This window comes from Oratosquilla oratoria, chromosome 7 (genome assembly GCF_046742065.1).
Source record: "Oratosquilla oratoria isolate Oo_2021 chromosome 7, ASM4674206v1, whole genome shotgun sequence".
Taxonomy (NCBI): domain Eukaryota; kingdom Metazoa; phylum Arthropoda; class Malacostraca; order Stomatopoda; family Squillidae; genus Oratosquilla; species Oratosquilla oratoria.
The window spans coordinates 74,998,511-75,026,492 of record NC_134783.1 but is presented as its reverse complement, the minus strand read 5'-3'; the positions used below and the strand labels follow the sequence as shown (position 1 = coordinate 75,026,492).

General features: G+C 38.9%; 1 protein-coding gene across 1 annotated transcript; it reads right to left on the bottom strand.

Annotated features, from left to right (window-relative positions):
* On the bottom strand, positions 1-27,497 carry Got2 (glutamate oxaloacetate transaminase 2). The gene is made up of 10 exons (XM_076188401.1): positions 27,339-27,497; positions 17,231-17,387; positions 16,134-16,262; positions 15,220-15,303; positions 14,994-15,131; positions 13,952-14,095; positions 13,720-13,831; positions 12,791-12,947; positions 10,729-10,888; positions 1-1,151 (listed from the first exon to the last, which is right to left on the bottom strand). The coding sequence occupies exons 1-10, from the start codon at positions 27,416-27,418 to the stop codon at positions 1,029-1,031; spliced, it is 1,284 nt and encodes a 427-aa protein (XP_076044516.1). The 5' UTR covers positions 27,419-27,497; the 3' UTR covers positions 1-1,028.
* Positions 27,498-27,982: the final 485 nt, after the last annotated feature.

The following is a 27,982-nucleotide window of genomic DNA, read 5'->3' as shown; positions in this document are numbered from 1 at the left end:
GAAAACTTCAGTTTTATTTATATTAGGTCCCTCTTATGGAATTACATAATCTATTACTCCTTAATATTGGAGTAGACTTAAATACCCTTCCATTTTCTTTTTTACTTCAAATACTGAAGTATTTGTAACAAGCATGGGTATAAAATGTACACCTTTATGTATAAGCATAATCCAGCACTAACAATTCCAGAAAATTCAATTGTCATGCTTGCAAACAGGATTTAATTTTTCTGTGAATGTTAATGTATACAAATGTGTGCATGTATATACACTGTGCATGTGTGTGTGAGAAATGTGGCATAAAGATATATATTTTTTTTCTAAAGGAAAAAAAATTACTCAAAATCTTGGGGTAAACCTACACATTGGGTTAACTTATACCATCAAGTAATAAACAAGTGGAGCACCACCCTTAACACAAACTCCAGAAAGCCACCACATAACTACAAAATCTCGTGTAAATGAACTTGTTTAACAGATAATAAATAAGGGATGACCCTTCACCTTTGAGGAACCAAGATGGAGGGGACAATGAATGGGTTTTTGGGTTGATTTAAGATAGGTGTAGCATGGGCGTTTGCTTCCACTTGGCCACCCCTTGTATAGGGAAAGGTCCTTTTGGTAGGTGTGTAATAATAATACAAAACCAATTTGTAAATAATTAGATATATAATGCAAGGTATCACAGTGTCATGGTTATAGTCTAACCTATTTCTACAGGGTGTTAACATACAACAATTATAGGCCTAAACCAGAATTTTGAGCTTAAAACATTAAAGTCATCTACATCAATTTGACTTGTACACCACTTATTATGATATGGATACTTATTACTACTGAATATGTCCTGTATTAAAAACTTGAATTTTCATTCATGGATATGCATTACATCAATTAAAACCTCTCAAGTTTAGATGCTGTTAAAATGGGTGGGCATGTAATTACCTCTTTCTAGAGACCTGCTTTTCATATATTTACACATGTCTAACATAATGCTAATCTAATAATTCATCTAACTTGTTCCAAATCTATTTTGTAACCTGGTGCATAGCATGAGCCAAATATTCCACATTTCCAGAACATACTCCTGCTACAGAAATACGGCCATCTTTGGTCAAATATACTGAATATTCTTTTGTCAACTTCTCCACCTGAAAAATAAATAAATAAATACATAAATAAATAAAATAAATGTATATATACATATAAATAGTGTACAAGCAAGTCCCAAACACCATCTGTAGAATAAGAAAACTATGAGCAGAACAACATACACACAAAGAAAAGATTGAAGCAAGTTTTAGATCATAGCTCCCCAATTCTTGGTTTCCCCCCCCCCTTACAAGGTAGTCAAAATCATACATACTTACACCAAAGGCTTTTTTACCCTTGCATGGGGGGTAGCCAACAAGAAAAAGGCATAGAAACCACTCCCACCCATTCCACTCCCCTCTACCCTCCTCCCTTCCTCATATCTTGGCACCTCCTGGATGACAGGTCATCCCTGCATCCTGTCCACTTCCCTGGGTCAGTACCAGTGTCACAAGACACAGCAAGGCCACTTCATAAATTTGGCAACCCCCCCTCTCCATCCCTTCGTGCAGAAAAGGAGAAGACTGGGAGAAATCCCTTCAGGCTGTGTCAAATTTTTTCTCATACATACTTCCTCACCACCCATCCCCCACCCCCCTCATGCATCACAGCATCATCCATACACAACCCTTCTCCATTCACCCCTATCTTATGTCCTCTCCCGTCCTTCCTCAACAGACATTCCTCTCTTCTGTAATGCCCCTTTCACCCCATCTATCCATCTAATCCTAGGATGCCCCCTCATATTCACTCCTTCCACCTCTGCCTTCCACACCTCTTTTACTAATCTTTCTTCACACATTCTTTCCATGTGTCCAAACCATCCCAATACTCTTTCATTAACCCTATTTCCCAGCTCCCTTTCCACCCCTGTTCTCCTCACCTCCTCATTTCTCACTCTATCTAGCCTAGTAACTACTATCATACTTCTCAGACATTTCATCTCAAACACATTCAAACTTCTTCTCTCTTCCTCTCTTATATTCCATGTTTCTGCCCTGTACAGTGCTGTTGGCACAATCACTCCTTCATATAACCTCCTCTTAGCATCCATTCCCAGATGTCTATTTCTCATTACACTTTTTAATCCACCAAGGCATTTTACTCGCTTCTCTCAATCTACATTCTACCTCCAACCAAACTCCTCCCTTTCCTGCCACACTCGCACCCAAATATCTAAAACTATCCACTTCCTCCAGTCTCTCACCCTTAATGCTCACTTCCAGCCTGCTGTCACTCTCTCCCCTTGTACATCTCATCACCTTTTGCCCACATTTATCTTCAGCTTCCTTCTTTCACACACCTTCTCAAACTCTGATCCTGCTACAAGTGCAGTGTCGTCAGCAAACAACAACTGGCTTATTTCCCACTTTTCTCAATTTTCTTTAACCATCTCCAACCCCTGACCCACTATCCTTGCATTCACCTCTTGCACCACCCCATCCATGTAAAGATTGAACAGCCAGGGCGACATAACACATCCCTGATGAAGTCCCACCTTTACCTCAAACCATTCACTCTCTCCATTTCTAATCCTAACACAAGCTCTACTACTCTCATAAAAACTCTTGACTGCTCTTAACAGCTTTCCTCCTATCCCATATATCTGCAGTACCTCCCACTGTGCCTTCGTGTCTACCCTGTCGTAAGCCTTTTCCAGATCCATAAAACCCCAAAAAACATCCTTACCTTTCCCTACAGCTTTCTCACATATCTGTCTTACCACAAAAATCTGATCTACACAACCCCTACCTGTCCTAAACCCACACTGTTCCTCACCAATTACTCCCTCTGTTCCTCTCCTAATCCTCTCAATCAAGACCCTCCCATAAGCCTTCCCAACTACTCAAGCTGATCCCTCTGAAACTACTACACTCACACTTGTCCCCCTTTCCCTTGTAAAGCGGAACGATGCAGGCACTCCTCCAGTCCTCCAGCACTCTGCCCTCTCTTAAACAAACATTAAATAACCTCATCAGCCAGTCCACCATCACTGTCCCTCCTTTCTTCAGACATTCTGCATGGCATCCATCCAACCCAGGTGCCTTACATGCTCTCATCATCTTAACAGCTGCTTTCACTTCATCTTTCCCTATTTCTCCTCCATTTTCCTCACTCATCACTCATTTTCTTAGCGCTTCCCACTGCAACTACCTTTCCCTTCCTATCCTCCTTCACATTTAGCAACTCCCTAAAATACTCTGCCCACCTTCCTCTCACTGCCTTCTCTTCCATTATCATCTCTCCATCTGCACCTTTTACCTTTTCTTCTCTACTTGATTTGCCTCCTCTTCCTCAGTCAAAATCAAAAGGCATAAATCCACTCCCATCCATTTCATCCCAACATACTCCATTCCCATTCTCCAACCCTCCCTCCCTCTTTTCTTGGCTCCTCCTGGATCTGGTCATCACTGCATCTTGCCCACTACCCTGGGTCAGAAGCAATGCAGCATGCATTACAGCATCATCCATACACAACCTTTCTCCACTCACCCCTATCTACTGTCTTCTCCCTTCAACAGACATTTCCCTCTTTTCTAATGCCCCTTTCACCCCATCCATCTCATCTTTGGTCACCCCCTCATGTTCACTCCCCACACCTCTACCTTCCACACATTTTACTAATCTTTCTTCACTTTTTTCACGTGTCCAAACCATCCCAATACTCTTTCATCAACCCTATCTCCCAACTCCTTTTCCACCCCTGCTATCCTCACATCGTTTCTCACTATCTTGCCAAGAAACCCTTACCATACTTCTCAGGCATTTCATTTAAACACATTTAGATTTTCTTATGTTCCATGTTTCTGCCCCATACAGTACTGTTGGCACAACCACCCCTTCATATAATCTCCTCTTAGCATCCATTCACAACTTTATTTCTCATTACACTTTTTAATCCCCCAAGGTATTTACTTGCTTCTCTCAATCTACATTCTACCTCCACCACCACTCCTCCCTTTCCTGCCACATTCGCTACCAAGTGTCTAAAGCTATCCACCTCCTCCAGCTTCTCCCCCTTAATACTTGCTTCTAATTTGCTGCCAGCTTCAACTTCCTTCTTTATCACACCTTCCCAAATTCCATCACTAACTTCCTTAATCCCTCCTCTGCTCCTTTTACAAGCACAGTGTCATCAGCAAACAACTGGCTTATTTCTCATTTTTCTCCATTTTCTTTAACCATCTCCAATTCCTGGCCCATTTCCCTAGCATTTACATCTCACATCACCCCCATCCATGTGTACAAACTGCCATGGTGACATGACATTTTGTTTTAATCTTATGTTTCTTACACATTAATTTGTACTGGGGTATTGACAGCATGTTATGCAGTAGTGATTGCATGGTAGCATGCAGCAAATTCTTTATTAACCACACTTCCATACAGTGACGCCTACGTAGGCGGCATGAGGAGCAAGTGGGTACTCGATGATGCCGACGTCGGCATCTTGATTATATTTATTGTAGTCGTACCTATGTAACCTCCATTCTCTCTAAACTGGCTTCATCATATTTTCTATGGTTATCAAAATACACAGGTGAAAGAACGAATGATTGAGCACTGACTTTATTTTTTATAATGCCATTATTATGACGCAACATTGCACGTTGGGCAACTAATGCTGCCAGATGTGCGATGTGCCCCGGAGTGAAGAGGTTAACCACTTCACTATGGGCCAAAATCTCGCGGGCAGCATTAGCTGCCAGACGTACGATGTTTTGTCATAATACTCACATCATAAAAAATAGTCACCGCTTATATCGATCGTTCTCTCTTTCACCCGTGAATTTTGATAACCATAGAAAATGTGATGAAGACAGTTTAGAGAGTATGTCATTATGCAGGGGCAACTACAATAAATATAATCAAGACGCCGATATGGCAGCCTCACGTATCCACTTGCTCCTCATGCCGCCTACGTAGGCGGCACCGTATGGAAGGGGTTAAGGACTTGTTTGGAGGGTCCCTACAGGCTGGAGCCACACATTTGTCAGTGACGACACTTTTATACCATGATTGTCCCTCCTTTATGCTGTTCTCTTAAAACAGTCCTTTTCTACTTTTATGACTACCTCTTGTTACTTCCTATGGTGATGGATTCTGCAACTGTTATTCCCATGCAAGTCAAAAAAGGCAACAAAGTGAGACAGTAATGTGAGAAGGAATCCTGCTCTATGTTCATCCTATAAGAAGTCAAGGTATAAGAGGGTCTGGGAGGAAAATTTTAACCAGACCCCGAAATTTTTGGTCATTAAATGTGAATGGTTGTGGTACAGATGAAAGTAAAAGAGGAGACTGGCAGTATGTTTGTGAGAAGATGGATGTGCTAGCATTAAGTGAAACAAGTTTGAAAGGGAAGGTCGTTCTTAAGTTTGGGAGTATTTACCTAGTTGTATTATACAGGAAGGGAGCTATGCTCGTGGTGACTCATCTTCGTATCTTTCAGCATTAACCCCTTCCATACGGTGCCGCACACGTAGGCGTCATGAGGAGCAAGTGAATTCGCGACGCTGCCATATCGGCATCTTGATTATATTTATTGTAGTCGCCCCTGTGTTTTTACATTCTCCCAAATGCGCCCTGAATCCCATTCTCTGTGGTTTTCAAAATTCGCGGGTGAAAGAGAGAACGATCGATATAAGCGGTGACTATATTTTATGATGCGAATATCATTACGACACGTCATACGGCTGGCATTGGCTGCTGCCCGCGAGATTTAAGTCCCGTACTGAAGTGGTTAAGTGAATAGTATTTGCACACACTGTTTTTTCATCTAAGTTATTCCATACATCCAGCATTCTGTGTGGGAAGCTATTCTTTTTCCTATCTCTTCTATAGTTGTCCTTTTAGAGTTTCTTTTCATGACCTCTTGTTTTTCCATTGTCATTTTTTAGTAAATCTTTTCTGTCAAGGATTTCCATTCCTTTCATGATTCTATATATAGTCAGTAGATCACCTTTCTCTTCTTTGCTCTAGTGTTGGTAGTTCTAGCTTCAATAATCTTTGTTCGTATGTTAGTTTGGAAAGAGCTGGTGCCAACTTTGTTTTGCTCTCTGTATTCTTTCTAGTTTCCTTATATTCTTTTTAGTACTGGGTGTCCATAGTGTCGCTGCATATTCCAGTTTTGGTCTAATCAATGCGACTAATATATATATATTTTTTTATAATTTCTTCATCCAAGTATTCAAATGCCACTTTCATTGACCTTAGTAGGTTGTATATTTCACAACTATTTTGTTTATATGTTTGTCTGGTGTCATGTCATTGCTGATTATCACTCCAAGGTCCCTTTCCGAGTGCACTTCTTTTATTTCATTTTCACCAATTTTGTAATTTTTTTAAATTCTGTTTTTGCTTTTGCCAAACTCCATTATGCTATACTTCTTGATATCAAAGTTCACCTCCCACTTTTGAGTCCATTTCCAGATTGTGTCCAGGTCTGATTGTAACGAGTCACAGTCCTCAATTGTTGATACTTTAATATTTTTGCATCATCTGCGAAGAAATTCATATAACATTCAATTCCTTCGTCCATGTCGTTTACGTATATGGCAAACATGATTGGAGCCAGTACTGACCCTTGTGGAATACCACTTCTCATTTCTTCCCATTTCGAGTATTTGTCTCTAATTCCTACCCTCATTTTTCTTCCAGTCAGGAAGTCTTCCATCCATTTTAATAAATTACCTGCAATGCCACCTATTGATTCTAATTTCCCTATTAATTTTTTGTGCGGTACTTTGTCAAATGCCTTTTGTAGATCTAGATAGGCAGTGTCTGCCCATCCATCTCTATTACATCTATTATTGTCAAATAGAAGCAGATTAGATTTGTTGTACATGATCTTCATTGTCTAAATCCAAATTGGCTTGGGTTTGGTATAGATTTTTCTTCCAAATGTTTAACCCATCTACTTTTAATCACTTTCACATATTTCAGCTACTGTGCTTGCTAGGGAGACCGGTCTGTAGTTAGTTGGATCTTCCTTACTTCCTCCTTTATATATTGGTAGTTTGCAGGAGGTGCTAGGATGAGAGGGAGGGTGGAGGGGTGTGGAGTGTATTCAGGGATGGAATGGGTGGGAGTGATTTTATGCCTTTTCCTTTTTGGCTACCTCCCTTGTAAGGGGGAAAAAGCCTTGGTATATGTATGTATGCCAGTTTTGTTTTGGATAGTACTTCCTCTGCTATCAATTGTGACTAGTTTTACCTTTAGTGGCCTAAATTTTTTTTTTGAGTATCTCTCCATTCTGTAAGTTTCCTTGATTTCTTTATCCAAGGTTTGATTTTCCTCTTCAATCTCTTTTTCTTCCCTTTCTCGCTGGTATCTAGGCACATCATGCTTTTCCTTAATACCGTAAATCACAATGCATCTTTTCCTGTCCACTGCCCACTGTCCTTTTTCTTTAATCACTTGGATTACCTTTTTTTTTTCATTATTATCCTTAACTTGTTCCATTATTTCCTTGAAGGATAATTTTTTTACTTTCCTGTTCCTCCTTCCACTGTTTCTTAATTTCTTGAAAATAATTTTCTTTCAATTTTTCTTCCACTTTCTCAGTCACCACCTGCATTTGATCCTTCATCTCTTTTTCAATGCTTCATTCCTATTCATATTTTCGTTTTTCAAACTTATATTTTCTCCCTTTATTTTATTCAGTTCCATTTTTAGATTATCCATTTCCCTATTGCTTTCTTCATTGGCTCTTCTTAATATAGCTACTTCCTTGTATATATTTTTGCATTGACTTCTCAGTTCAATTACTTCATCCAACAACTCATTTATTTCTATAATTTTTATAATATTTTTAAACCTCGGTTCTCTATCCGTGTCTAGCCCTCTATATATGTTACTATTTTCTCTATCAAATCCCGAAAAGAGACCTCTATCCAACCTTTGTTATGTTTTTGGGGTCTCATTCACACATTTTTTTTTATTACACCAAGTGGGGACTCTATTGTATTTACTTCCAGACGTCGCTTTGCCTTTGCAGTTTCTTTATCATTGAATTTGTTGTTTAATTCATCCACTGTTGTCACTGGTTTTTCTTTTACAGTAACTGAACTAAGATACATGGACTGCATTTCGATCACCTTAATTTTGACACTCCCTCCCCGTATGTACAAACCAGGTGGTTGTTGATAATACGTTCCAAAATTGTCTGTCGTCAAATTGCTAGGTAGCAGTTCGGAGCGTGTTTTGGTTCGTCCTTCCTCGATCGCTGCTTGTGTGTGTATGGATGATGCCGTGATGCATGAAAGGGAGTAGATGGGGGACGGGGGGGTGAGGGAGTACGTGTGAAAAATAAATTGACGCAGCCTGAAAGGACTTCTCCCCCGTCTTCTCCATTTCAGCATGAGGAGGGAGATAGGGGTAGGGTGGGGTTGCTGATTTAACGAAGCAGCCTTGCTATGGATGAGCTGTGTCTTGTGACACTGCTTCTGACCCAGGGCAGTGGGTGAGATGCAGGGATGACCCATCATCCAGGAGGTGGCAAGATAAGAGCGAGGGAGTGGGTGGGTGGGAGTGAAGTATGTGGAGATGGAATGGGTGGGAATGGATTTTATGCCCCCTTTTTTTTTTTTTGCTACCTCCCTGGGTCCTTGTCCACAAAAGAATGCAGGCGAGCAAATTAGTACTTCCCTAAATTCTCAGTGACTGCTAAAGCACTTTTTTCATACTGTTGAAATTGAATCAACACTAAAGTTTTTTCTTTAACATGTGAATATTACAGGAGACCTACCTGTCTCCTTAATAAGTGGGATACAAGGTAGGCTTACTTGATGAATATACCACGATACTCGGCTTCATTCTGTGGTGAACAGTCACTGAGGCACGTGAAATTTGAACTTCTATTTTTCATAGGTGCACGTTTTTTAGAGCTCATTTCAAATTTAGGCATGTTATGGTGTGGGCACAAAAATACGTGCCTTAAAAGACAAGCCATGCTCCCTTGTAAGGGGGAAAAGCCTTTGGTATACGTATGTATGTAAAAGGTGATGAGATGTACAAGGGGAGAAAGTGGCAGCAGACTGAAAGCAAGTATTAAGGGAGAGACTGGAGGAAGTGGTTAGTTTTAGATACTTGGGTCATTGGCGGGAAAGGTAGGAATGGAGGTGGGGAAAGAATGTAGATTGAGAGAAGCAAGTAAATGCCTTGGGTAAAAAGTGTAACAAGAAATAGACATTTGGGAATGGATGCTAAGAGAAGATTGTATGAAGGAATGATTGTGCCAACAGCAATGTATGGGGCAGAAACATGAAACATAAGAGAGGAAGAGAAGAGTTTGAATGTGTTTGAGATGAGGAGAATGGGGATGGAAAGGGAGTTGGGAGAGGTTTGATGAAAGAGTATTGGGATAGTTTAGACACATGGAAAGAACGAGTGAAGAAAGATTAGTAAAAGAGGTGTGGAGGCAGAGACAGGAGTGAACATGAGGGGGCAACCAAGGATGTGATGAATGGATGGGGTAAAAGGGGCATTGGGAAAGAGGGGAATGTCTGTTGGGGAAGGATGGGAAAAGACAGAAGATGGGTGAATGGAGAATGGTTGTGTATGGATGATGCTGTGATGCATGAAAGGGAGTAGGTGGGGGATGGGGATGAGGGAGTATGTGTGAAAAAATAATTTGGCGCAGCACATAGGGATTTCTCCTAGTCTTCTCTTTTTCTACACAAGGGGCAAGAGGGGGGTCGCCAATTTAATGAAGCGGCCTTGCCATAGATGTGCTGACCTAGGGCAGCGAGTGAGAGGCAGGAATGACCTATAATCCAGGAGGAGCCAAGATGAGAGAGAGAGGGAGGTACATGGGAGTGGAGTATGTGGGGATGGTATGGGTAGGAGTGAATTTTATGCTTTTGTTTTTTGGCTAACTCCCTTGTAAGGGGAAAAAAGCCTTTGGTATATGTATGTAGTATTTGTTTTTTAAGAAATCTACACCTGTTGCACTTTCAGTTTTACATACTGCTCCATTACTTTCAAAATCAATATTAATGGCCTATCTGTTAACCCAGTATTCCAGGTCAGTGTATATCAATTCCCAGATTTTTAACTTTCTTCTTGCTCCATATCCTCTATATAAAGCTGCATCAACCCTATACTCTCCACACTTAGATACCGTTCTGAATTTGTTCTTTGATATGCTGTCTTCCTGCTTCAGTTTCCTCCTCCAGCAAACCCTATGAAATTTAATTGCCCTCGTCAAGTCCTCCTGTCTCTGTGAGCACGAGAATAGAATCTTACCTCACTCCCCTACTCAGAGAGACCTATGATGGTTACCTGCACACTGTGGTCCTGCAAGATGGACATTTTCAAAACCCACCAACAAACACTAGCCTACATCTGGCGGTACAGATCTGAGGCACTAAAGTTGTCTTTGGATTGGCTCCCGGCTATCTCTGTGGGGATGACCACTTGTGGGTGTTACCCTCCCCCATCATTGAGCCACTGATAAGGAAACACTCCCACACTATTAGAACACAGACAACAGTTCAAGGTTTCTTCCCAGAAAGGCCTGTGGGAAAGCCTAAGGATTATTGCCAGCCACTATGAAACTGCAGGTCTTCCACTTTGTGAAAAGTGAGGCAACAATCGATTGATAGACTAAGATAACAGGATAAAATCTTTACTAACCTGAGGTGGAGTCATACCAGTGAAGCAGAACATTCCAATCTGGTCTACAATATGGGACCAGTCCTTAGTGGAGCCTTCTTTCTCCAAATTGCTCTTCAGTTTTGATCTCATAGAGATAATTCTGTCAGCCATTCCTTTGACATCAACCATCCACTCAGCTCTGTATTTACAAAACATCTCCAATAAACATTATAAAATATTTTATATAGGGGTGTGCCGATTAATCAGCATCGGCATTTATTTATAGAATGGGATTCAGCGTCTGCAATATTTTGCCAATGCCATTGCTTCTAAAATAACAGCACAAGTCGGTAAATGTTAGAGCAAATTATATTAATTTTTAATTTTATTTTTTCTTGTAACAATACATCTTTATGCATTTTAGCTTAATAGTTCTGTTATTCAAAAATACAATTTTTAGGCTAAATTAAAAACATCTGGCATCTTGCACTTGTAGCAGGATCAGAGGAGGGATTGAGGAAGTTAGTGACAGAGTTTGGGATGGTGTGTGAAAGAAGGAAGTTGAAGATAAATGTGGGTAAAAGTAAGGTGATGAGATGTACAAGGGGAGAAAGTGGCAGCAGAATGGAAGTAAGTATTAAGGGAGAGAGACTGGAAGAAGTGGATATTTTTAGATACTTGGGTACAAATGTGGCAGTAAAGGGAGGAGTGAAGGTATAATGTAAACAGAGAAATGAGTAAATGCCTTGGTGGATTAAAAAGCGTAATGAGAAAGATATTTGGGAATGGATGCTAAGAGGAGATTGTATGAAGGAGTGATTGTGCCGACAGCACTGTATGGGGCAGAAACCTGGAACATAAGAGAGGAAGAGAGGAGTTTCAACGTGTTTCAGATGAGGTGTCTGAGAAGTATGATGGGGGTTACTAGGCTGGATAGAGTGAGAAATGAGGAGGTGAGGAAGAGAACAGGGGTGGAAAGGGAGTTGGGAGATAGGGTGGATGAAAGAGTATAGGGATGGTTTGGACACATGGAAAGAATGAGTGAAGAAAGAATAGTAAAAGAGGTGTGGAAGGCAGATGTGGAAGGAGTGAACATGAGGGGGCGACCTAGGATGAGATGGGTGGATATGGTTAAAGGGGCTTTGGGAACGAGGGGAATGTCTGTTGAGGAGGGACGGGAGAGGACAGAAGACAGGTGAATGGAGAATGATTGTATATGGAAGATGTTGTGATCCATGAGGTGGAATGGGTGGGGGATGGGGGGTGAGGGAGTACATGCGAGAAAAATTTGACACAGCCCGAAGGGATTTCTAACCATCATCTTTTCTGCATGAGGTGACAGAGAGGGGGGGTCACTGATTTAATGAAGTGGCCTTGCTGTGGATGTGCTGTGTCTTGTGACACTACTGACCCAGGGCAGTGAACAAAATGCAGGGGTGACCTGTCATCCAGGAGGTGCCACGACAAGAGGGAGAGAACAGGATGGAGGGGAGTGGAGTGTGATAGGGATGGAATTGGGTGGAGTGGTTTATATGCCTTTGTTTTTTGGCTACCTCCCTTATAAGGGAAAAGCCTTTGGTATATGTATATATTTTTTAGTGATTATGTATTACTGAATTATAGAATAAAACCACTAATTATGCTTAGTGATGCTGGTTTAAAAATATTGTAAACAAGAATTTCTTATGGAAATAAATACCTAATAAAAAGTAGATACATAAAAGTTAAAAAGTAGCCCAATCTGTCATGTATAAATCTAGATTATAAAACAAGTAAAAAAAATATATATAGTTCAATTACTTTTAAAACTGATGTACTATAATTATATAAAGTGGAACTGGCACCGGCAACTAAGAGTGAATATGATTGATTTATGAAATTTATGGCTCGAAGGCCAAGCACCGGAGCCGGTAGGCCATTCAGCGCGCTAAGAGTGAATAGGACTTGGCATTGGTATCGGCAAGTAATGGTAAATAGGAATTGGCATCGGCAAAAAAATGGAATCTGCACACCCCTAATTTTCTATGCATATACTGTTTATATATTACCTAAAGAATGTCACTGTACAGCACAAAAGTATACTTGAAAATTATATTCCAACCTGAGATCTTTATCATTGAGGATGGTCTTCACAATACGTGCACCATGAATAGGAGGGTTCGAGTACAGTGGACGAATAAGGATTTTCAGTTGTGACATCACTCGGGCTGCTTCCTCTTGGTCCTGGCAGACAACAGAGAAAACTCCAGCACGTTCACCTGTACAAAAATTAATGGAAAATCAATCCATTCCTTGCACTGGATCTTTTCCACCCAGTCCAGAAAAAAATCTGACTTCAGCCACCAGATTAGTCTATGGTCACTGAAAAAATTCTGTAGAGTTGTCAAGAGTATTAGGTACTGGATGATACGTTTGTTAGGTCATGCAAATCCCACCATGCTTTTATCTCAATCGGAATTTACCAAAGACAACGATGTCATGGAAATGAACCAAGTATCAGTATTTCATCAGCAATGTTCAGTGTTTCTATGCCTGAAGACAATATCACACTAAGAGGTGGTAAAGGAGACTTAAGGAAGGTAATAGGAAAGGGGACAGCCAAAATTGAGGATTTTTTTTTTCAAAAAAATTTCACTGAATTGGAATAAATTAAATTCTATTCTGAATTGGAATTTGACAATATTGAATTAACCCTACCCTTATCAGCTATTACTAGACCTGTAACCATCCCAATATACTGGCATTCCAAACAGTCTCCCAACATTGCCCTGTCCTCTGTGTAGGCATCTAATGTCTAGTGCCAGGGTTATTGTGTATTGGGAATGTTTTGATGCCTGATTACAGCCAGGCCAACATCATTCTTGTATTTTGGGAGCAATCACTCTTCTGAGTTCATGCCTAGAGATAGTGGACAAGGTATCAGATTGCTTGTTTGATCATAAGGGCTCACTTTGTGGTCCAAAAGTGTACATGTTGTTTCTGGATAAGACCAGGGTATTTTTAAGGGACATTACTATACACACTACTTACCATATAGACCCATGTTCTTGGAGAAAGACTGTGACAGCAAAATTCGGTGTCCATCCTGCAAGAACTTGCGTACAGCATAAGCATCTTGGTCAACACTACCAGAAGCAAATCCCTGTAAAAGAGGAAATTACAGTACTCTTGCTAGCATTAGTTTACAGCTATCACTAAATCATCACTAACACCAAGGGCTAACCAACTAAATCAGTATTACAAAACAATATTATTTACAAACCTGGTATGCCATATCAAAGAAAGGAAGTAAATTCTTCTTCTTGATGAGGGCACTCATTTCATCCCACTGTTCCTTTTTAGGATCTACACCAGTTGGGTTGTGAGCACAAGCATGTAGCACAATCAAACTTCCCTCTGGAATGTTCTATGAAAAAAATCATAAGTAATTATACATACATATACCAAAGGTTTTTTCCTCCTTACACAGGGGGGGGTTTAGTCAAAATGAAAAAGGCATAGAAACCACTCCCACCCATTCCATACATATTCCACTCCCCTCCATCCTCCTCCCTCCCTCCCTCTTATCTGCATCCTGTCCACTGCCCTGGGTCAGAAGTAGTGTCGCAAGACAACACATCCACAGCAAGGCTGCTTCATAAATTTGGCAACCCCCCCTCTCTGTCCTCTCGTGCAGAAAAGGAGAAGACTGGGAGAAATCCCTTCAGGTTGCATCAAATTTTTCCTCATACATACTTCCTCACCCCCCATCCCCCACCCACTCCCCTTCATGCATCACAGCATCCATACACAACCCTTCTCCATTCACCCCTATCTTCTGTCCTCTCCCCTCCTTCCTCACCAGACATTCTTCTTTTGTAATCCCCCTTTCACTCCATCCATCCATCTCATCCTAGGATGCCCCCTCATATTCACTCCTTCCACCTCTGCCTTCCACACCTATTTTACTAATCTTTACTCATTCTTTCCATGTGTCCAAACTATCCTAATACTCTTTCATCAACCCTATTTCCCAGCTCCCTTTCCACCCCTGTTCTGGAAAGGTATTTAAGTGTGTAGACAAGACACTTACTGCACAACTAAGGTCTTAAAATGGAGAGAGACAGGCAGATGGGGAGGGAGGGAAAGAAAATAAAAAAATAAAAAATAAATAAACAGTTGTGGGTTGCACTTCAACCCATCAAATTAGACATTTTATAAAAACATTGAAGACTTCCATGTTTTTCCAAGTTGACGTGTTAAAAAGCACAAAAACTATTTCATAGTACAAATATAAAAACTTGGAAGAAAAAGAAAAAACTTACAGAAATATCCTCCATAGCTCCGGCAAAATCATATCCGCAAGTTTTAGGATCATAGTATCGATACTGTTGGACATCCATGTTTACATGCTTGAACAGAGGAATATGGTTACCCCATGTGGGAGCTGGCAAGTGAGCAACCTGAAAACATGTACGAAAAAAAATATTAATATATATTTTCTATTCTATTCTAAACAATCTACATATACTTTGTAGGTCACAACTTTACCTTGGGACCAGGGAAGAATTTAGACAGGAAAGCGGTGCCAATACGTAGTGCACCAGTTCCAGATATCCCTTGTACAGTTGCGTTCTGGAATAAGAATATGAAATCGTACACAGGGTTGAACTTTACCATTTCTATATCAAAATCCATTTTCAGCAGTTACATCTTTCTACTCTGAAGCATGTATAAATTTTTCATATACCAAAGACCCTCTCCCCTTTATAAGGAACTGGTTAAGTCAAAACATATACCCATTTCATACACATTAAACCCATTTTTTAGATAGCACAATACCTTTATAGAATTGGTTCTAGCTATTGCCAATCTATCTTTTTTTTCCAAGGGGGAAAGCCCTGACATTTCCTATTCATCAGCTTCATTACAAGCCCCCATCTTGGGTTAGATTTGTTACAATGAGGTCTCTTATCTGACCTTATGGTTCTCGATTTCAGATCCATTTCTCACCCCACTTCCCAATGAATCTTGTCTCCATATAGTGTCTATTATTCCTCTGTTGCTGATAGACATTTGGAAGCTTTGTCTTTACAAAATACAAACTATGAGCTTCATTAATCATCAAGTAAGCAGTGACCTGGATGATAGTAAATCATCTCCATTAGCATGAACCATCTTTAAATACCTTGCTCTTCTTTTTGCACCATCTAGACCTCTTTTGATAGTTTCCTAGTTATGATTTTGGAGAGGGTAGTAAGGTTTTGAAGATGGACAGCAGGAAGATTATTCTTCCATCTATCTTGCAGGATTACCATTACCAGGTACCTGCCATTGGTCCCAGTGAACTGTAAGGTCTGGAAAATTGCCCCTTTACTGTTGGTTGGTTTTCCATGTTAAACATGTTCAGACCTGGGAATCGTTCCAAGAGTTTCTGAATAGATGATATGATCAACAATTCTTACCAAACCATCTGCTACCCATGGATTTCCTTCACCTAATGCAAGGTCGATGGAAGCTCTGCAGTAATCAGCCAATCCAGATATAGGAGCATACTCCTTGTCAAGTTTCTGTGAAACAATCAGCTCTTCAGCCTGTTGGATTAAAAAATATAAAATTTCCTTTATTAGGGTGACTGAGGAGTAAAAGTATACAAAAATACACAAAACTAATGAATTATTCAATGACAAGACAATTAAAATACCATGATTTAACTCCTGAATGGCAGTTTCCCCCTCAACTGAACAAAATCTAATGACAGCCAAAAGAAAGAAAAATCTGGATTAGGATAATTCAACCCCTGAACTATGGTGGTGGTATTCATTCAACTGGATAAAATCACCTGGCAACAGTCAGAAGAACAATACCTGTACATAAAATACACCCTGGTATAGCATGATGAACACTGATAAACATTAATAGGTGCCAGCATTGAACCATGTGGAACTCCACTAATCCCTATTCTCCAGCCAGACACATACCCTTTACTACTGTCCTCACATACCTTTTCTTAAATAAAAATCTTTAATCATTTGAGTAGTCTGCATCTTAGTCCTCCAATATACTCCAATTTCCACTGAAGATTACACTACTTTCTAGCCTGACATCTTAGCCTTTACTAGTCCTCACACACCTTTCCTTAAAAAAATCTTTATCCACGTGTAATTTGCATCTTAGTCCTCCAATATACTCTAGATTCTACACAAGATTAAAGATGTTTTATCAAAAGGCTTCTCAAGACCAAGGTACAGGCCACCCAACACTCCCTTACAATATATCAATCATGCTAGAATAAAAGTGAAATAGGTCCAATGTACCTTTTGGATCTAAGCCAAACCAACTTAATTGTTAATCTCTTCAAATATATGACCCATTAATCTTTCACAAAATTTTATTATTTTGCCAGTCAATTATGCTGGCCTATAATTCAGTGGTGTCTCGTTATTTCTACTTTTGTGAATATTTACCCTATTCCAAAACTGTTAATGAAAAAATTAGAATTAAACATGAATTTTTCCTTACAACTTGCATATGTAATAATGTTGACATTTGTAAACTTCACCTTTCTAACTGAGGGAAGAACAAAAGGCTTGCCACTATCATCCCGATAAGCACCCACACCCAAATTCATCTTCTTTGGGTTTGTGTCCCGTTTGAAGGCTTCAGTCACCCCAAGAATGGCATCTGGTGGTCCCATCTCCACTCCAGACCACCAAGAACTGCAAGAAAAAGTTAAAATACTCTATTTAAGCTCTTCTATACAATGATGTCCATGTAGGCATCATGGGTGCAAGTGGGTATACAAGAATGCCAGTGTTAACATCTTGGTTATATCTATTTTGTAGTTAGAGCTGGAGCCGAGTGACCTGATTCTGTGAACTGGTTTGATAAATTTTCCGAGCTTATTATTACTTGGTGAAAGAATGAGTAACACAGCAGTGACTTTATATTTTATAATGCACGCAGTGTGATGCATCGTACATTCGGCACCCGATACTGTGCACAAGAATTTGACTTGTATTGAAGAGGTCAACCTTACCATTTCACTATATCTATTGATAATTAATGTTGAAGCATTGCTTATACAGTCAATAGTGTAAACTGCTGTTAGAACCATGGCTAACCCTACTGATATGGCTCTGTTACCACCAACCACCACAATAAAACACCCAAACTCATACTACTCAATAGCATACTAATTCACATACTACCAGTTAACCTTAATACACAGCACCTAAAATGACTGCACAAAACTGCCAAAGGAACCAAAATCCTAAAACAAATCTCCAACCTAATATTCAGGCTTTATTATTCTTTCTAGTTCTATAATGATCTGTAAGTTGTCTGAAGGGATGCCATGGATGGTTTCCTATGTTTGTGTTTGTGGGAGGGGGATTACACTTATGTTTGAGGAAGTTACTTGATGGGTGTTCTAATATTTTGTGTCCTCTTTGGTCTGCCGTTTGTGTGTTCAGCTAAACCGAGTCATGTGCATTCATGTTCATCTGCCAGCATAAGAATGGGAAGGTTTGAATTGTAGGGTGCATCCCCAGAGGGGCTGATGTGGTGGGTGGTATATGTAAGATTCATTATTTGTGTTTAGACTCATTATTTCTGCTGCACTGTCCGTTAGTAATTGTGTACTTTCTTTGGTTTTGCTGGAGAAAGGTGGCATGTTTATAAATAACCATGGATGCATATACAAACAAGGTAAACAATAGATTGATTATAATCCACATTTATGTTTATACATACGCTTATACATTTTACTTGTGCATATGTATATATATATGTAAGTGTAGCAGGAAACACAGGAGTCTAAGTCTTGAGTTTATTCCTGACTAGTTTCGCAGGTATGCTTTAAAAAAGCATACCTGCGAAACTAGTCAGGAATAAACTCGAGACTAAGATTCCTGTGTTTCCTGCTCCACTTATACCTGTCAGAATGTCTCAGCATTTGATATATATATGTATATATATATATATATATATATATGCAAAATAACCACATGAGAAAGGAAACTTGTAGACAGTAAGTACTTTCATATATTACATCTTCAGACTAAATGACAGAGATACAGAGTTGGGTTTAAATATAAGTATCAGGTGGCAACCATAGGGGGGAAGGGGGGGGACAATACAATGAGAGGAGGGGGGATGACCTTGCCCCTATCGACCTGACCAACACATAAGGGTCAATCTGGCGGAAAGATCTCCGTGACCATTTGGGTTATCAATTTATCACATTTAAAATGACCATAGCTTAAGTTTCTATTTTTGTCAAACGTGTCTGGTATTAAGCAAGATTCTATTATATTTCTTTCTTGCAGGCTTTTTCCTTTAGCTTTAAGGCAGCTAAAGGAAAAAGCCTGGAAGAAAGAAATATAATAGAATCTTGCTTAATATCAGGCACGTTTGACAAAAATATAAACTTAACCTATGGTCATTTTAAATGTGATAAATTGATAACCCAAATGGTCACGGAGATCTTTCCACCAGATTGACCCTTATGTGTTGGTCAGGTTGATAGGGGTAAGGTCATCCCCCCTCCTCACATTGTATTGTCTACCCCCTTCCTCACTATGGTTGCCACCTGATACTTATATCTAAACCCAACTCTTTATCTCTGTCATTTAGTCTGAAGATGTAATATATGAAAGTACTTACTGTCTACAAGTTTCCTTTCTCCTGTGGTTATTTTGTATTTTTGTATCACGGTGATGTGATTGCTTGCATATATATATATAATCTATAAACCACAATATCTATGAGCTATTCCAACCTCAAGATGGAGACATGGGTAAAAGAATATCCATCTTCTATATTTCCATTAACATCTGTTCATCTGCATCCTTTACCTTTTCATCTCTACCTGACTCACCCCCTTACTCTCAATTCCTTTTAGAACATCTTTTTATTCTAAAATTCTGTCAAACTCCTACCCCAATTTGTACATTTACATACACAAATACATACAGTATATTGGTACCTAGTGTGTGTGAATGCCACCCAAGGCTCTGGCTTAAAACTATCATTTTCACATGATTTTCTTGGGGATATTATGGTGTGTGCAGATGTCCTATTTTGGTGGTTTTCATGCATTCTGTTGTTACTCTACAACCTATACAAAATGAAGTATTGAAAGTAAGCTTTGCTGACTTGTAAACCATGCAGTGGATACACAATTAAGTATGGATCTTATAATTTGTCTACAGTTTATTACTCAATTAACATGCTTTTGATTTTACATGTATTGCAGCCAGGTATTTTTACACTTACATGATCTTGAAAACATGTGGGTTCCTGCTCATCACACCATACCAAGCTGTGTTCCCATACTCCCTCCCTCAGTCTCCATATGCACATGTGAACATTGGAAATTAAGTTCAACCCATGCATATAACATTGCCCCTAAAAGAGAGTAGCCAAGACAGCTGCTGAAGACACCCTTAAGTGCTCTAAGAAGGTATCCATCTGCAGGTGGAGATAACAGGAAAGATTTTTGCAGCTATAGAGCACATGTTCCACATGTACAAAAGCACTATGCATACCATGAAGAAGAATGAACAATAAAGCTCTACTGCATTAAGTGCCAGTGCTCCACATAAGCCAATGAGGGAAAAGGCAGTTGTGAAGATGACCCCAATAACCCCCATCTTTCACACACGAACAGGTAAAGTGAAATAAATCCATCAATCCATTGCCCCACGGTCTCTCACAGAAGACCTGCACCCTCCAGGTACAGTAAAATAAAGTAAATCCAGAGAACCGAGTAAATGCCTTGGTGGATTAAAAAGTGTAACGAAAAATAGACATCTGGGAATGGATGCTAAGAGGAGGTTATATGAAGGAGTGATTGTGCCAACAGCAATGTATGGGGCAGAAACATGGAACATAAGAGATGAAGAGAGAAGGAGTTTGAATGTGTTTGAGATGAAATGTCCGAGAAGTATGATAGGGGTTACTACGCAAGAGTGAGAAATGAGGAGGAGAACAGGGGTGGAAAGGGAGTTGGGAGATAGGGTTGATGAAAGAGTACAGTATTAGGATGGTTTGGACACATGGAAAGAATGAGTGAAGAAAGATTAGTAAAAGAGGTGTGGAAGGCAGAGGTGGAAGGAGTGAATATGAGGGGGCACCCTAGGATGAGATGGATGGATGGGGTGAAAGGGGCATTACAAAAGAGAGGAATGTCTGTTGAGGAAGGATGGGAGAGGACAGAAGATAGGGGTGAATGGAGAAGGGTTGTGTTTGGATGATGCTGTGATGCATGAGGGGGAGTGGGTGGGGGATAGGGGGTGAGGAAGTATGTAAGTAAAAAAGTTTGATGCAGCCTGAAGGGTTTTCTCCCCGTCTTCTTTTCTGCATGAGGGGATGGAGAGGGGGAGTCACCGAATTTATGAAGCAGCCTTGCTGTGGATGTGCATTGTCTTGCGACACTACTTCTGACCCAGGGCAGTGGACAGGATGCAGGGATGACCCATCATCCAGGAGGTGCCAAGATAAGACGGAGGGAGGGGGATGGAGGGGAGTGGAATATGTAGGGAATGGAATGGGTGGGAGTGGTTTCTATGCCTTTTTCTTTTTGGCTACCCCACATGTAAGGTGGAAAAAGCCTTTGGTATATGTATGTGTATGTATATGTATGTGTATGTATATATATGTATTTGTATTTGTATGTATATATATGTATTTGTATTTGTATGTATATATATGTATATGTATATATATATATATATTTATATTGCTTTTTTCATATTTATTGCTGACAATAAGGCACAGTTCACTACAAAGTACAGTAATGAACTGCGACCAAATAGTCTTCACCCACTTCATCATTAGAAGGTACATAATTTTCAACAAGGTCATTTGTACATGTAGGAAAAATAGTGACAGATTTGCACAACCAGTACCAAGTCTATAACACTGTGACATTGTAAACATAACATGGTTAGAAATATTGGGTTAAATAAAAATAATTCAATAAATAGTGGTCCTGTCAAGCACCAATTTGTTTCTCCACCCCTTCCATGATGTGCATAGAAAATGAACAGTACTTATTCAGATGGGCACAAGAATCCTGGAGGACCCATCTGCAAGCAGCTTGCTCCTCTACTCCTCCAATGCTGGACATGACAAATTCATTTGTGGCAAACATTACATAAAATATAGCATGACCATTTACTAGATGCATTTTCAACATTTTATCACTTGAAGTTCAAATTACCATAGTCTCAATATAAAAGATTGCTGATTCAATTTCTGTATTTAGTATGGGAGGAGTGGAGAACCAAATGGAATTGCCTGAGGGGACCACCATACTCCTGGAGTGCCCAAAATCTTGGTAAATAGTTTCTGAGGGTAATTACACCCACCAATTACATACAATGCTCTTAATAAATTATTTTCTCTATGGAAGTATTTCTCAACAAAAATTAGTCAGGAACTAGTAATTTCTAAGGGAATCTCTTCTTACTTAACCTAATGTAAACCAAACTATGAAGGTCTTATACTGAGAGAGAGAGAGAGAGAGAGAGAGAGAGAGAGAGAGAGAGAGAGAGAGAGAGAGAGAGAGAGAGAGAGAGAGAGAAAGGGAAAGAGAGAGAGAAAGGGAAAGAGAGAGAGAAAGGGAAAGAGAGAGAAAGGGAAAGAGAGAAAGGGAAAGAGAGAGAGAGAGAGAAAGGGAAAGAGAGAGAAAGGGAAAGAGAGAAAGGGAAAGAGAGAAAGGGAAAGAGAGAGAAAGGGAAAGAGAGAGAAAGGGAAAGAGAGAAAGGGAAAGAGAAAGAGAGAGAGTAGGACAGGGATGAGGGGGGAGGGAGAGGGACAGGGGTGAGGGGGAGAGAGAGAAGAGAGGAGAGGAGAGAGAGGAAAGAAGGGGGGATGGGAGGAGGATGAGTTTCCAGATAACCTGACAATTATGAACAAAAAAGTCAACATTTACAAATGTTGAAATGGTCTTTCACAGTGAAACTTGGTAATGAAACAATAAATACTGTGGTATTACTCCAGAAATGCACGTAAATACCAAAATTTCTCCACTAACTCAAACTTATCACATAGGTGAGGCCAGTTTCCTGTAGATTGCAGATGCCCTACAAGAAATCAATATCTTTTACCCAGGTCTCTCTTGCAGGTGACTCACGTCTAAACTTTTAGAAGTGCACACCTACGTGATATAGCAATAGAAAATTAGCAATTCTGTAAGTTACATCAACATTAGTCTTTCTTGGTGAGAGATAAAAAAAATAAAAAATAAAATAAATAAATAAATAAAAAAAAATGTTGCTAAAACAGATTTACTAACAAAGTTGTGGTGGGTGAATGATTGGCCATGTTTGTTTTGATAGATGCTGAGGTCAAAGAAATGAAAGGATGATAAATTCATATATTCTAACCTACCATACCTAACCTTAGCTGTTTTTAGTAATGTGGTACCTGTAATTCTAAAGATCATCCAGGTCATTGTTGTCATCGTCATGGATGATGACAGCCTGATTAAGCGCTTGATCGGACTGTGGGAACAGTTGTTGCATAGCTTGAAGGAAGCCCTATTGTGTTTGTAACAGCACTTATTCATGTCACCTGGAGTTTGAGAATACCTGGTGCACACTGAAATCCATTGTCCGACACTGACTGGACTGGACAGACAACATGGCATCTTGATGCTATGCTCACAGCTTTGTTCAGTAGTATATTTGCTTTTAGCAAGGTTTATTGTTATTGATTTCCGCCAAGAAAAACGTACATTACAGCCTTGATACAGCATCTCTTTGATTATGCTTCTAGCTCTTGGTACATCAATCTGAGCAGAAAAAAAGTCTCTACTACAGGTTGCACAAAATAAGATCATTAGATTCATGCTAAATTTACCTCAATGTAGTCATATTGGTATAGAAGAATTTAGCAAAGTAGAAATGTTACCTGTAAAATATGTTCAGCAGCTGAAACTAAATCATGTTTACAACATCATTCATAATTATGCTCCTTCATATGTGAGCTGTAATTTTATGTTATCTGCTGAGAACTGAACCCGGAACAGTCAGGGGTCTTTTATTGTAACTCATGCAGGTTCCTTCATCAAAAACAGCTTTCACTTTCACTACCTATGTCCATTAAGCAGTCAAATAGCAAGGTTACTTTCAAGAAAAAAGTCAAGGATTACTATATGTCTCAGCTATGGACCAAGAACAGCCTTGATTTTATGTACTACTAGCCTAGTGAGGGGTACCAGACTCCATGAGTAATACCATCCAAATCTGCGTTCACTCATAACTGTTCTGACCTCCCCTTTTGTCCTTCAGAGGTTTAGCTTAGTATAACAATGTTTGATGTTCAAAACTGGTTTCCACTTTTGTTTTGCTTGTCATAGTATGGTATGTCTCAGGTATGGTCTGAGAACAATTATGATCTGATCATAATACAAGCCTGGTGAATAAGAACACCAGGCAACAAGGTAATTGGACCTTTCCCTCGATCTCCTTATTTTACTCGTACGACTACTGGTTCCTTGGAACCTACTTCTGGCGCTTCAGGTTATAATGTACTACTTCCTGGTGCTCAAATTAATGTGTAACTGCCCACTCCATCCTGAGGTATAGATAAATTTTGGAATTAATTAATGGATGCCCCAAGCTGCCATGTAGCATTCACGATAATGTGTTGATATTGTTGATGGCCTGCTACCTTCTATCCCGTGGTACTTGATATTTACTCTTACCCTGGGATGGACCCCCCCCCTTTTATTATCCTATACTTGCTGCTACAGCTGTAGAATTATGTAGTACATAATTGATACTACACTGATCTGGTACTCACTCACTGTTTTGGTACCTTTTCCTGATGCATAATGCAATGTTCCTGATTGTGATGGTGCTCAAGTTTTGGTCTCAATATCCTACATGTTACAAACATTTTAGTAGTATTAGGAATTCTATATTAATGTTTATTTGTCATATGTACACTGATTGGTATTACTTATGACTGTCTCTGGTCCCCTTAACCCCTATGTATGTTGTCTGTGTAACAGTGTAGAAAAAGTCTAACGAGGACCACAATGGAAATAAGCTTACATGCTTTTTGTGTTACCCTCGGCAATTGTGACTTATTTTGAACTGTGTTCTTTTCTTTATCTGCACTTCATGTATATTGATTCAATGCCAAATAAACTTATTATTACTATTATCATGTTGCTGTACTATAATTTATTAAATTAATAATTAACTTTGTAATGCTATATCAAATTATGACAAAAGAAACAATATATATTTGATATATCTAAACTTTGTAAAAGCTTTTGATAGCGTCCCACATGAAAGACTACTTACTAAATTAGCTTTGCATGGAATAAGTGGTGGCCTATAAAGTTGGACTAGTAATTGGTTGAATGATCAAAAACAGTTGTTTTAAATGGAAAAACTTCTAGATGGAAAAATGTTACAAGTGGAGTTCCTCAGGGTTCCGTTCTTGGGCCCACTTCTATTCATAGTATATATAAATGATATAGACCATGGACTAAAATCTACTGTTTCCAAATTTGCTGATACAAAACTTTGCGGAATGGCAAATGATCACTTAAACCAATTAGATATTCAAGAAGATTTAGATAAATTACTTCAATGGTCTGAAAAATGGCTAATGAAATTTAACACAAGTAAATGCAAGGTAATGCACATAGGTAAAAATAACAGTAAGTACGACTACAAGTTATTTGGAAATTCGTTAACAAAAGTGGATAATGAAAAAGATCTCGGCATAATTATCAGTAACGATCTCAAATCAACCAAGCAGTGTATTTCAGCTTCTGAGAAAGCAAATAATATTCTAGGACTAATTGCACGATCTTTTGATTTCAAAAGTCCATCATTCATTAACGAGCTATATAAATCGTTAGTTCGTCCACATTTGGAATATGCTGTTTCCGTATGGTCACCGAATCTCATTAAGGACACAAAGACAGGAAAATGTACAACAGCGAGCCACAAAACTGATTCCAAATATCAAAACTAAATCATATGAATCCGTTTTCCCTAAAAAAGCGTAGACCCAGAGGTGACTTGATACAGGTCTTTAAAATTCTAAAGGGAATTGACAACATCAAAAGTGACAAAATTTTCACATTGAATGAGAATCAGACAAGAAACAATGGTCTCAAACTATCCTGAAATAGATTAAATTTGGAAGTAGGTAGGAACAACTTTGCCAACCATGTAGTTAATGAAAGGAATAAACTTCCTGCTCAGGTAGTGCAATGTAGTTCAGTTCGAAGCTTTAAGAATCATTTAGATAAACACCTAAGCAAGATTTTGTAATGATTATAATTTATTTTATATCATTTTTGTTTTGTCATCATTTGCCTGTTTGATTTTCATTTATTATTATTTACTATTTACCTGTTTGTTTATTATTTGTCTATACCTATGCATTTATTTATGTATTTTATTTGTTATTTACATTATTATAGTTTGTATTTATTAATTTATCTTTATTATGATTATTTTATTTTATTATTATTATTTTTTCCATCCGACCTAGATATGGACCAAAAGGTCACCTGTCGGCATGCTCCGCCTTTTGTAATCCTTTGTAGGTGTGCACTTCTAAAAAAATATATATATATATATCCTCATCTTCCAAGTACCTTCCATACCCACGCAAACATGGATATTTGACAAACTTACACAGTGACAGTCCAATACAGTGTAGAAAGTCTAACGAGGACCACAATGGAAATAAGCTTACATGCTTTTTTGCATTATCCTCGGCAATTGTGACTTATTTCGAACTATGTGTTCTTTTCTTTATCTGCACTTCATGTATATTGATTCAATGCCAAATAAACTTATTATTACTATTATTATGTTGCTGTATTATAATTTATGAGATTAATAATTAACTTTGTAATGCTATATTGCATAGGTGTGCACTTAAAAAAAAAAATACCCTCACGTATTCCAAGTACCTTCCCTACCCATGCAAACATGGATATCATTTAACAAACTTACATGATAATGATGATATTGACAGTCCAATACTTATACTGCAATAGCTCCTAACCTAACTTACACATTCCATAGGGGAAAAAAATAATGTTTCAAATGCAAAAAAGAAGTGAAAAATTGTGTTTGTGTGATATTGCAACAGAACTGAAATATTAGGTCGTCTATGAATTGCTAGTATCAGTCACTGCAGAATGAGATGCTCTGAGCCTGTCTTTGTCTTTGATTTCCTAACAAGAGAGCTGACAACAGATTGAGCAAAGTAAAAACAAAGGTGAAACTAATCATAATCCAAATAAAAGTAATTGCCAAAGATACTTATTATATGCAAAAAAAACATTTATTGGGATTCCTTTCAACAAAATACCAAGTAACCAGCGCTTAGATTAGAGTATGGACTAAGTCACTAAAGTTATTTACAAGCAAACGTTTGTAATTTAATATAGGTTTTCCTTTCAACTTGTACATCATTTCTTAACATTTAATAAAACTGAAGGTCATATGACGACCTTGGTCGCCTTAGAGCCAAAACAGCTGACTTGCATTCCTATTTATAGTTTCAAGATTGCTGCCACTTGGCCATTACCGGCTTGACAGGTGTATTGCAGGTCAACATATATTATCTAAAATTATTTGCTGTCACGCTTTAACAAAAACAAAAATATTGCTAGCTACCTTGATCTAGATGCTGCATGCTGAACCACAGCTTTATTAGTCCTGAAAAGGGACAAGCTTCGTGTTCCCGAGAATGCCATCTTCGTTCTGCGGATTTTCTCTGCTCTGCCAGCTGGTTGTCTGGTTCGAACACAGTTGCATCATGAATCATGACACTCAGCTTCGAATGTTGAGTCGTAACCCGCGACAATTCGAATCTTTCTTGATTTCAAACTTCTCGCATTGATCAACGTCCACTCAAATCCTTTGGATCGTATTATCATATATATAGATAATCCTCTGTCTTATCACTATAAGAATTATTCTATGATATCACAGTGCTTTCCTCCATGAACCGGTTTACCACTCCCCTCACCGCAACTACATACACTCCAGTAATTTTGAAATTATATCATGAAAAACTAAGTTTCGTGTGTATTAAAAGTTAAATTTTATATTAGATAATCCAGATATAGCAAATATTGGAAGTGTGAATGGAAATATTCAATTCAAATTCGTTGTCATATTCGTAGCCTTTGTAGGAAGTGAGTTTCGATTTCTCGTGACGGTATTGCTGCATTGCGTCAGGGACGCTCCACTGGGAATCGGTTAATTATTTTTATTTTCAAAGTAATATGTAACTAATATATCTATGGTCAATATAA

Bases quoted from the DNA above. Each gene is read 5' to 3' on its own strand.
- Got2 (XM_076188401.1), bottom strand. From the start codon at position 27,418: ATGGCATTCTCGGGAACACGAAGCTTGTCCCTTTTCAGGACTAATAAA. The intron at 17,388-27,338 runs GTAGCTAGCAAT...TTTTTCTTGCAG, and splicing joins CATGCAGCATCTAGATCAAG to TTCTTGGTGGTCTGGAGTGG. The intron at 12,948-13,719 runs GTAAGTAGTGTG...ATTTTTGTACAG, and splicing joins CAAGAACATGGGTCTATATG to GTGAACGTGCTGGAGTTTTC.